Raw genomic sequence first — 11,510 nt, 5'->3', positions numbered from 1 at the left:
TCCTTCCTTTCCTCAATCCCTTCTCCACTGCCTCCTGGGAAAAATGGAAGTCGATTGGATCATCATCCCTTCACATTTTCTTTTGTAAGAAACAGTTTCAAATGTGTTTAATTAAGACTGCTTAATGAAGTGTCTTTCCCTTGGAAAAGGGCAGTTGTGAGCAGCACAGGTGGGGAAGGAGATGCATCTCAGCAATGAATGTAAAGTAGTGGTCCTTTTCCCAGCTCTGCCTGAAATTGCCTGTGTTACCAAAATTACTTATTGCCCACGTTGATATTTCTTTTTTTTGTTGCTGCCCTTCATTTATACAGTTTTTGCAATAGTCTATCCCCAAATTGTGATAATATGGCAGCAAAGTGAAGGATAACAACACAACACATTTCACTTCTTCTTTCCTTCAGTTTCTCTCTGTGCATTTTTTTCTCTTCACACCTTCTGCAGCAACTTTACTCCAGTGCATTAAAACCTCTCAGGGCTGACTGGAATGTTTTTTTGTTTTTTTTTATGACAATAAATAATTCCAGGTGCGGAGCCCCCCTTATCACACCAAGGGAAGAATAAATAACACAGTATGCATTGTTTAGGCTGGGAGCAGGTGAAAATGCTACATAATGGAAATTCCATATGAGGGAATAAATTCTCAGATCATTTTAGTTGGTTGGTGCCAGTGATATCTTTGAAACCCTTTCACTTAAAGTCATAAATGTAAATATCTTCCACCTCTCACAAACACAGCACCAGCTAAACCGTTTTCTTTACCAATATCCATTTCTGCAAGCATAATGGGTTTTTTTTGTCTTTCTAATACACCTTTATATTTCTCATTTGTGCCAAGTAGCTAGACAGGCTATTACCACTCTGATTTTTCATATGGAAACTGTGTTGCACATTAATCTCACACATCTCAGGTCATTCACGAAGTGCAGAAATTTCTGTTGGAGTGGGTTCTGTTTTATGCAGTTGAGACGCGCTTTCAGAATRTGTTTGTTTCTTGAAAAGGAAATATATTAGTAAAAACAAACTTACTTTGGAAAAAAAAACCTGATTATGTGTTGTGGGAATTGAATATAATCTGMTATTAATTTTAGGTGGTTTAAACTAACTTTTTTCCCTTTTYCCCCCCTTTTTCTAAATAACTAAAGATGATGCTAATGTCTATTCTCCCTTTTAGTTAACAGTCAGGAATTAAGTTTAGCCTTAGGAGCTAAGATAGCAAGGAGATGAACTGAGAGTAAAAAGAGGCAAATTCTCTTGGTAGCTGCTTTTAAAAGTGCTAATTCATGTTGTTTTGTAATTAAAATGTTTTCTCCATCTCACTGCTGTGTTCTCCTGAGGGGCACTAGGATTTAAACTTGCAATGATGGAGATTTAAATATATTAAAGTCAGAATGCACAAGCCTTTGCATTGCACTTCTCATGGAAGTACTTATGTGAATAACTGCAATTCCAGACACAAGTTTTGGAGGCCGGATTAATTTTTGTTTTTGTCTTTCTAGGAGTTTGTCTGTGTTTCCCTTATTTTATTCCCTTTATGCTTCCTCTTTCATCTCCTCCTTTGCTAGGACAAAGAGTTSGATCATTTTTGATATGGCAGTTTTGATAAGAAAATCAAAAAGTCAGGGAGAGTCAAAGCTCATGTTCTGCCCTGGCTGCAGCTGCAGGCCAGGATGGAATAAACCCATTGCAGATGGTGAAGTTTCATCCTTCTGGTTATAAGCCAAGCCTAGAGCATGAAGTAAAATGCATAAAATACATTAATTCTTTAATAATACTGCCCTTTTTGTGATTTGCGTTGCCACTTTTGCTGCCCAACACACCTCTCACAGGTCAACATCCCCTCTCCCTGGAAATGATGCTAGATGTAGAATGGTAATTTTTTTCAAGGGTATTGTCCAGTTATCCGAGGCAGCAAATAGGGAACAGTGAATTGTTACTCCAGCAGTGAAGCAGCTCAGCCACCAAAGTGTCATTTGACAGAAATAAAACTTTTTATGTATAAAATATACTTCTATCTGTGTGTAAGCTCCCAGAAGCATGGTTATCAAAGAGGAACACGAAACAAAAGCTTTTTTTCAAGTGTATGCAAACTCTGACACTCRTGTCCTCTTCTCTTCTGCGCTGTATGCTCAAGGAGAGTTCAGACCAAAGTTTTTCATGCAGAGTTATAGGATCACCCAGACAGAGTGGGGCAGGTTGGATGGGACCACARGGGGTCTGATCCTATATCCCTGCTCAAGCAAGGCCACCCTACAGCACAGGACTGTGTTCAGATGGTTCTGAAACATCTTCAGGGAGGAGATATTTCTCCTCTGGACAGTCTGTTCCAGTGTGCAGTCACCCACAAAGGAAAGAATCCTCCTGTGAGCATTGCAGGCATTTGCCCTAAAATCCAGAACARTGWCTTCTAGRARCTGCCCAGCACTYTCTGCAACAAAATAGATTCAGCCAGCCTGGACCACTCATGATTTTTGCATGGCAGTAATTGTAATGGCTAMTGTGTCTGCCTGTGCAATCACTTTGTGGACAGCGCAGAGTTTGTTTGACAAAAATTTGAATCCATCTTGAATCCTTGCTCCTCTGCTCCTCCTGTCCTTCCTCAAAGGGATCCTACTGAAGCAATAACTCTTTTTCATGCCTCTGATGACAATCAAAATAATTCATTCTGAGTCCTAACCCCAATTAAACTGTCCATGTCCTAGAGCCCCAGGGAGCTGGATTTGCTTTGGAGCAATAGTCTTCACCCAGTTTGTGCTTCATTCCTTCTCATASGGGAAGAAAAGTACACTGATGGTGCACAAATAACTGAGAACTCTGCCCTTATTGAGCAAACASATCACAGGGTGCAACTGGGAAATCATGAGCAGATGCACAAACCGGAAAGTAAAACGAAACATCTGTACCCCCACCAATGAAACTGCTGGGAAAACCTGGGAGAGGATCGCAAATATTTACCACACCGCTAATGAAGTGCAGAAGATTCTGGCAGGGTTCTTAAGAGAGATGGAAACATCTTTAAAATGAGGCTGTTGTCAGCCTCGAATGTGATGTTATGTTCAAACCACAAAGGTGCACGAGCTGAGTGGTTAGAAGCAGTTGGCAAACATGGCTTTCCTTTTTTTTATGGAACTCCTGAAGGAGAGTGGAATTGAGTCAAGAGAGCCATAGGAGACCAGATGGGCTCCTGCAGCAAGCAGGGCAGGAAATAGGGATTTCTGCATGAATATTGAGGCACTTTTAGCCACCCTTGAGTGTGTGGGCTGCCTGTCATCTCCAGGCAGAGGCAGTGGTGCCCTCCAGGGCACAGGAAAAGGCCRTGCAGGGTCAGGCAGGGAGGCTCAGACAACGCTGATCTCTCTGATCCACCTCCAGCCCTGAGTCCTGAACTCCCAAGGCTCCTCTGAAGGAGGGATCTGGAAGACGATGAGTGGTAGTACACAGATATATCAACAGAAAATGTTTTCAGTGATGARGATAATGAGAACCTTATTTTTCCTGACTCGTCTCTGTGAATATCAAGGTTTTTGTTGCAGGACTGGTCAGCCCTCAGGACAGAAGCACCCACATCTACCCTGGAGATGTCTTAACATATTTGTAAGAGAAGTCAAAAAAATAAATCAATAGGAAAGTCTCCTCTGACTTCAGAGATCTCTGGGTTGGGTTTTATCAATATTAATTGGGGATTTCTGCTGCTTAGATRTTCATGGCCRCTGCCACTGMATTTGCTGCAATATCAACATAAAGKGATGCAYACCACTCTGCATCTTCAATTGCTTGATGGCTTTACACAGAGATCCCTCACGAAAGAAATTAATAAAGAATTCTAAACTCTCCCACCGTTCTCTGATGTTGCCCAGACAACTCATGTCAGAGACAGAAGTGAATGCAGGAAGAAGCAAAAGTCAGCAAAAAAGTTTCGAGTGGAATTTGCAATCGCTGAATGCAGAAAGTGACTGAAAAGCTTTCTATATCTCAGCTTTTGTGCTTAACTGAGGTGTGTGTTAAGGCAGTACAATGAAAATCAGAATGCTTGCTCGAAATGCTCATGCAGCCTTTGAGGAACTCGTGAATTTATGGGGCGGGCTGTGGAGGGAGAGATGGTGGAAAGATTTACTGAGAAGGAAGAAAGAGAAAGGGGAGGGCTGCGTAAAATGCAGATCAGGAAAATCAGATAGCAATGACAAACACAAATGAGCTCTGGAAGACAAGKCTCTAACAACTGTAACAAACTTTAATGCATTCTGGGAGTGAAATAATGAGGCAAGGAAGGGAGTCAGAGCCACAGAGGCTGGCGTGCTTGTGACACGCACACAAAGCCCCTTCTCACGATGGAGCAAACCCCTGCCCCTTCGAATCTCCCAATCATGGGAAGAGCTGGGTAGGCAAACCCTGCTTCTTTCTGAGAGTCACCTGTGCCTCAGCACRTGGGTCGGTGCTGGATCAATACCATGGCATTCATTTTTGGGTGAGTGAGGATGGACTGAGGCCAGTGACTCCCAGCCCAGCTCCACGGTGGGAATCTGTGCTTGGACAGAAAGGTAAAAGCAAACAGTGTGATGACAATAAGCATGACAGCACTGAAATAAGACCCCACAGACATTTTTTKCCATGGCTCAGGAAATGTTTGAGGCATAAACCATCTGCACATGTAGATGTACTCCATGCTTTGAGGCTGTTTTCACCGAAAGGGTATTTAAAAGAGATAAAAATGAATAGTCACCATTATGGGCTGGATTCCTGCCAGCTGCTTGGTAATTAGAGCTTTAATTGCCCGGTAATAAAAGTTTTAATTATTCAGCAATTAGAGCTTGATGTTTCAAGCGCTTCACACGCACTCGATTACGTTCTTGAAGTCAGGAGCGAAGGACAGAGCAGCTCCAGCAAAGCTTTGAGCAGGAGAAGGGAATCCAGAGATGGAGCAGCAGCTGATGGGCACAGCCCCGAGTGCCAGGGGTGAAAAACTTCCTCAGAGCAGACCCTGAAGGCAGATAGGATCTCTCCCCAACTCTCCCATCCTCGGCKGGGCCAGGGAGGARYTCAGRTGGTGAAGGCACCGWGCTGGGATGGGGGAAGGCTGCTGCRGAGACCACGTCCTTTCCAACATCTCTGCTCTTTCCTTTGGTGCATTCACTCCTTTGGGCTTCTAAGTCACACACCCTGCAAGGACTATTCATTAATTTAAAATTAATTTAAATTCTAAATTTTAAATTTTTGATCTCAACTACTATGGATGGAATGAGAAGCAGCCAGCTCTGGAGGTATCTTATCAAAAAGGCTGAAACCCACCCTAAATACTGCATCTAACTGCAGCATGTTTATTGCAATTCCACAAAATATTTTACCTATTCCCTGGATAATTTAAGGCAAAAATACCCTTTGTTGTGTCAGGTATGAATTGCTTCAAACCCAGCATTATCCTGATTCATTTTCCACATGCTGGATAATAAAGGTCCCGAGGGTCTGGTTTCTTTTTTGCTTCACTAGGATTTAATTATCATTAACAAGTCAAACTACAACAAAGTCAACAGTTGGCAATGGTGCAGGAAATAGGAGTGCATCTAGGGCACAGAGCCTGGCAGAAACTGCATATTTCTGATCTGCTTGGGTAACCAAAGAGGCAAATTTTCTGATGAACCATGTAGTCAGASAGTAGGGACAACTTTTCCATAAAATAATTACAGTTGCTCATGTTCTTTTTTTAATTTTTTAATTTTTTTTTAATGCCCAGAAGAGAGTTTTAAATGATGTTCAGGTTTTGGTTTTTTTTTGCAGACAGCAAGCAAAATCCATTACAAGAACTTTGGCAAAACCAGACAAAATTGATTCAGTAAAAATGTTTCATGGGGGAAAAAGTCTGGTAGAGGAAGGGTGGGATGAAACTTTTTCAGAAATTCAAAGTAAGATGCATGCTCTGTTAGATGTTGCTGTAATTTAAAAAAAAAAAAAATCTTAATTTTGACAGGGGAATCATAATGTGGGAGYTTGTTTCCTTTTTTTCTTAGACTGGTTTCCAAATTTATCTATTCTTAAGAGTTAAAGTTGAGAAGTGAAGTTTATGGGAAACATACCAATAATCACATAAGCACAGATATAAAAAAACCCAAAAAACTAGTCTTCCTATTACTGAATATTAGAAAAAAATCCAACAAATTCAAATTATGATTATCCAAACATCAGCATCAAAATAATATACAAATAATAATAAAGAAATGAAAGTCAAAATACGTTTTTTCCCTTCTGCTCTGAAAGGAATYCAGGCCTTTTAACAGGACATGGATGGTTAGTAACCTGGTTAATAACTCAAAGCATTGAGGTCGTCTCTAAAGTGGCATCAGATGTTTTCTGTACTCGGGGCTGTGCAGGTCACTGATTTCACAAATGCTCCACTTCACTGGGGTGCTGAGTTCAGGGACTGTACATATGTTTTCTGTCTCATTTCCCTGAGACRAACTCTGTGGTGCACTTCACAGTGGTGAACAAATGTTTTTTCCAGCCATTACACTCTAAAACATTAAAGTCAGGGCGAGCTGGGATTCACCTCACGGGACAGAGCTGGTCACAGTCTCAATGAGCAGACACACAGGGGACTCACTCCTCCCAAATATAAATGCCCAGGAGAGATGAGCTGATTGCTCTCTGGTGGATCTGTCTCCAATAAATAAGGAGAGATCAACTTTTAGAGAACCTGGAGAAATGTGGAGTCTCAGAAGCGTGATGGGAGCAGAAAGGACTGAAAAAAGCAGGTTTTGTTGAGTGTTGGTATTGATTTTCCCTTTCACACCCAGGAAAAGGATGTGTATTTCAGGCAATGTTGTTGCTGCAGTTATCATTATTTCTTTCACCTCTGAGTCTGCAATTCAAGGTTCCAGGCTTGGATAACAAAGCACCCTGTGTGGTATGGATCCAGGACAAAGAGCTGGCCTTCATCCCTGGTAGAGCAGGGTCAAAGAAGCCCCTGCCACACCTTTTATTTACAGTGAGAAGTTGTACTGCACAGGGAATCTTTGCAACAAACGGTTTTTTAGTTGATTCTATAACTAAAAAAAAAAAAAAAAAAAAAAAAAAAAAAAAGTGCTTCTTTCTGTGTTTGGCACCTTACAGAACCTCTCTTTCCCCATTATTATTTTCCAGCGATGCTTTTTCCAGCTGCTCAGCGATTCAAGAGGTCCTCAGCTGCCTTCCTCAACCCAGTGCTACAGAACTCGCTGGAAGATGTGGTCCTGCTTTATGAGGTTCAGTATGCGGCACCGTAATCCATACTAGGGTTATCCATTATCTGTCTTTGTGGCCCTTTTATTCACCCCAGCAGTAAACCCATAACTGGGTTTGGTGTGATGGTTCACCAGAAGGGTGGGAACAGACACATATATGTGTATATATAAAAAAATAAATATAAATAATAATAAATAAATATAAATAATAAAAATATAAATAATAAAAATATAAATATAAATAATAAAAATATAAATATAAATATAGCGTATATATAAATATATATAAATATTTATAAATATAAATATAAATATAAATATAAATATAAATATAAATATAAATATGAATATAAATATGAATATAAATATGAATATAAATATAAATATAAATATAAATAAATATGTGACAAATTCAATTCTTTGATTTGAGCAAAGTGAAAATCAGAGCAAAAGGCTTTCTGCCGAAAGGAACTTTCCTGCAGAACAGTTGCCTGTAAAAAAACCAATGGATTTAAATTCTTTGGTCTAAGTCTCAGTCCCAAACTATTAAAGCCACAAGTGTCAGTCATTGCGAAGAAACCCCCAGGGAGTGGCTGTTTCTCTTCAAAACAATTCATGTCCCCTCTTTCACAGCAGTGCAATCAAATCACATTCTGCTCATTTGGTTAGGAAGGGGAAAATGGCCTGGCTGGAGAAGGCAATGGGTCAAATCTATCTGTTTATCCCACATTTTGAGAACCTAGGCTTGGATGTCCAAACAGGAGATGGGTTTGAAAGCTGCTGCTGTGCTCTGTCACACAGACCTTGGCAGGGTAAGCTGCCTTTCCCAGCTGTGTTAGAAACAATCCCCAGCAGCAGCCCATGCCAGTTTTGAACAGAAAACTCCCTGTTTTTCCCTTTTATTCCCTCCTTTCCCCCCAGCTTGTCTTCAGTTTTCCCAAGTAGGTAACACAGGAGTGCAATGAATCCTCACACAGAAACTTTCTGGTTTGCCCCAYCTCCAGCCAGTGCAATTGTCTCCATCTGACAAAAATTAAAACACCTGAGGTTGTTAAATTGTCTCCATCTGACAAAAATTAAACACCCGAGGTTGTTAATTCACTTTTTTCTGCCCAGAGTCTCATGGAGAAAATAAACATCTTTCTGTGTTTTTGTACCAGTTCCTTTTAGCCGAGCTGGACATCGACAAAGGCCAGAGGATCTCCATCAAAGACGAGGAGCTGGCTTCCCTGAGGAAAGCCGCCGAGTTTGACACCATCTGCAACGAAATCATCCCCAAGAGCATCTCCGACATCCGCAGGCTGAGCAGCCGCCTCTCCTCCTACCCCAGAGCCCTCAGGAAGGAAGACTTTGAAAGGACAGTGCTGACCATGGTCTACACGGCCTACAGAGCTGCCCAGAGCCGGGGCCACCAGAAGGACACGTGGGCAGAGTCGTTTGTAAACCTTTACAAAGCCCTCAAGAACGATTTGATGTTCCCTCACCACAAACGGCCGTCGTAGCGGAGATGAGGCCTCACTACACGGCGTAGTACGGCCAACACTTTATTCTCTAAAGAGTTTAATCGCCTGCTTCCTCAAAGATTATTTGTTTTCTGGCTCCCTCTTGTGGAAWCCGCTCTCTAGCTCCGTGTAAAACGCTGACAAACGTCGTCGCAGTCCGGAGATTTTGATTTTTGGAGGTGCATTCTGTGGCAGGCAGAGAAGGGAGGCTGGTGTACACCTTGTTTTGGGCAAACTGAGGATTTCTTAGGAGATCCACACAGATATACTCTGCTCATGCTCTCATGCTGATGTCTGAGAGCTGGACGGTGCTGCTTTCCTCTTCCAAACTCATGTTTTGTAAAAGAATCTTACACAGAGATGAAAACCTTCTGTAAAAGGAAAGGGTTTCATAACTGCCAGCCTTCAGGAATTATGCCACATATTATTCATTCCAAATGTCCTCCTCARTAAGCACTCTCTGACTCACTTCAGTTGGCTGGGCCTGTTTTTAATTGCAATAACATTTGCAGAACACAAAGGGCATTGTGAAAACACCAGCAGCAAACAATGCCTGTGAACGTATTCCCCTCTTCCTGTAGCTGTCCTCCCAAACAGCTTGCAACGATTCTTTCATTATTTGTACATGACTTTGCTTCTGCTCCTTGTTTTTTCTTTTTTTTTTTTTTTTTTTTTTTTTTTTTTTTTTTTTTTTTTTTTTTTTTTTTTTTTTTTTTTTTTTTTTTTGTAAAAAAAAAGACCAGTTTGTTTAATTTAATAATGACACATTTTTCCCGGTGCTGCCACTTGGAACATTCAAACCCACGCTTCAGAATCCCCCTGAGGTGAGGGAGGAAGGTCCATTAAAACTAGTGCTGAATTTAGCACTGTGGCTCATTTTTTAAAATAGTAAATTGTATATTCATTTGAGCATGTGTGTGTGTGTCTGTGTTCATGAACACAGTGCTGAGTACACACAAAAATTCTAAATTGCTCAGTGAGTGAACAATTGCACCTGACCATTTGGCAGAAGAGGCTATTTGCCAACTCAGTGGTGCAAATTATGAATTTGGGAGCAGCAAAGGGAAATCTGTAGAAATAGTGCGACTGATTATAATAACAAAACAAACAAAAAAAAATGAAGATAAAATAGACAGAAAAAGGAGATTTATCTTGTCACACAGATGACTAGCTATCAAAAATCCAAAGACTTTTCAATCAAGTCCCCTGATTTTTGCACACAAGAGACACAAACTCTGTTTTTCTGTTGATACTAGAGGTGCTTCTCTTTCCAGACCACAGGAAAACAACTGAACGTTTATGTCATCCATTCAAACCATCATTCTTTATCTCTCTATTGCACAATATCTTACWGATGCAGGCCCAAGTCACAAACCCCTGAGACTGCACAAGTTCTGAATCACATTTAACAGCTTTTGCACCACCTGAGCAAAAGGAATTAACCCTTCTGTGTCCCTTAACTGGGATTCTCCAAGCACTGGAGCTGCAAAAAATCCACCCAGAGCACAGTACAAGCTGTSAGAGTGAAGGGGTTTGGCAAACACCTGTGGGAATGTGGAGCCACAGCAGCCTCAGGGCAGTCTGGCCACGGCATTAACAGCTGAACAAAGTTCATTTTAAAAGACAGAGTCGGTTTTGTTTCACCCAGGAACTCCTGGATTTGTGTACACGTGCATACATGTTTATTTAGACACTCATGTGCATCAGGGGCGCTTTTACACCTGAATTTTGTTGGCCACTTTCAAAMCCTGTCTGCAAAGGGAACTGCAAAGCTCAGCCACAAAGCTGTGGGTCACAAATATCCCTGTTTCGTCTCAGTTTAGCACTCCCAAGCAGCCTTGCAATGCTGCCTACACACCCTTGGAGCCCTCAGCTCTAACACCAATGACCTGTTTGTAATTCCTTCCCCCACCATGCTTTAAAAACACACAAAGGAACAATGCCACAGAGTGCAATCTGCCTTTCCAGCTCTGCTCCCTGGAACACCTCTTGCTGGAAGAGCCTGGAAGCAGGGCAATTCCTAAATTCCTCCCAGCCAGCTGCTCCAAGAGCAAAAATAGCAAGGAAGAGAATGAGAGCAAATATTACTCCCTAGCAGTCACCATCCAGAGAAATACCCCTGCCAGCCATGCTCCTCATCCCACAACAGGACTGCTCAGCAGTCAGAGTGTGTTAATCATAAAATATCCCATAGAAAAGAATTACAGATGATTTTTAATATCTTATMATTCCCTATGGTGTACATACCTTACAAATTGGTTACTGAAACATTTATCTCCTCAACAGAAAATAAAGGTTTTATGAGTTTGTTTCCCTCCTCCCTTTACTGTGTGTAATGTAAGAAAAARAGATTTATTCCTTGGGAAAGTGCTTGGACTGCCCAGGTTAATTTAACAGAGACTCTCAATGTAATAATAAAAACATTCTACATAAAAGTGCTTTTCTTTGCATTGTATTGGTTTCAGCAACAGATTTACAATTTTGCAGTTCAGCCTGAGAAATTGCTTGGCTCAGACTGCGAAAGTCTCCATGGGAGCAATGGTGGACAAGAGAAGAGGGAAGAGCCCTTCCCTCTGAAGGAGGTAATAAATAAGAATGAGAGTGCYTCCTTTTCCCAGAGTTCAGGTGGGAAGGAGTACTCTGCCTTCAGGGGAATTCTTTGGGCTTAGAACATTTCCCTCCTTGGTATTGCTCAAAATGCAGGTGTAGGTTGATGCTCCCTATATCGGTTTACATCTCATCACTTTGGACTGAATGTTCTTTATGGGCAGTTCTTCTTTCACAGGTCAGAAAACCATTG

General features: G+C 41.3%; 1 protein-coding gene across 1 annotated transcript in view; it reads left to right on the top strand.

Moving 5' to 3' along the window:
- Nucleotides 1–9,432, top strand: part of FAM180A (family with sequence similarity 180 member A) — a 23,143-nt gene extending 13,711 nt beyond the window's left edge. Inside the window, exons 2-3 of the mRNA XM_057381978.1 lie at nt 7,129–7,229; nt 8,369–9,432. Coding sequence (XP_057237961.1) covers nt 7,129–7,229; nt 8,369–8,710 — 443 coding nt within the window. The 3' untranslated portion in view covers nt 8,711–9,432. The remainder of the gene's footprint in view (nt 1–7,128; nt 7,230–8,368) is intronic.
- The last annotated feature ends 2,078 nt before the right edge of the window (nt 9,433–11,510 follow it).

This window comes from Malurus melanocephalus, unplaced genomic scaffold, assembly GCF_030028575.1.
Source record: "Malurus melanocephalus ecotype Western Australia unplaced genomic scaffold, MMel_1.1 scaffold_544, whole genome shotgun sequence".
In the NCBI taxonomy this organism is placed as follows: domain Eukaryota; kingdom Metazoa; phylum Chordata; class Aves; order Passeriformes; family Maluridae; genus Malurus; species Malurus melanocephalus.
The sequence above is the reverse complement of the archived record's forward strand: the minus strand, read 5'-3'. Positions and strand labels throughout refer to the sequence as shown.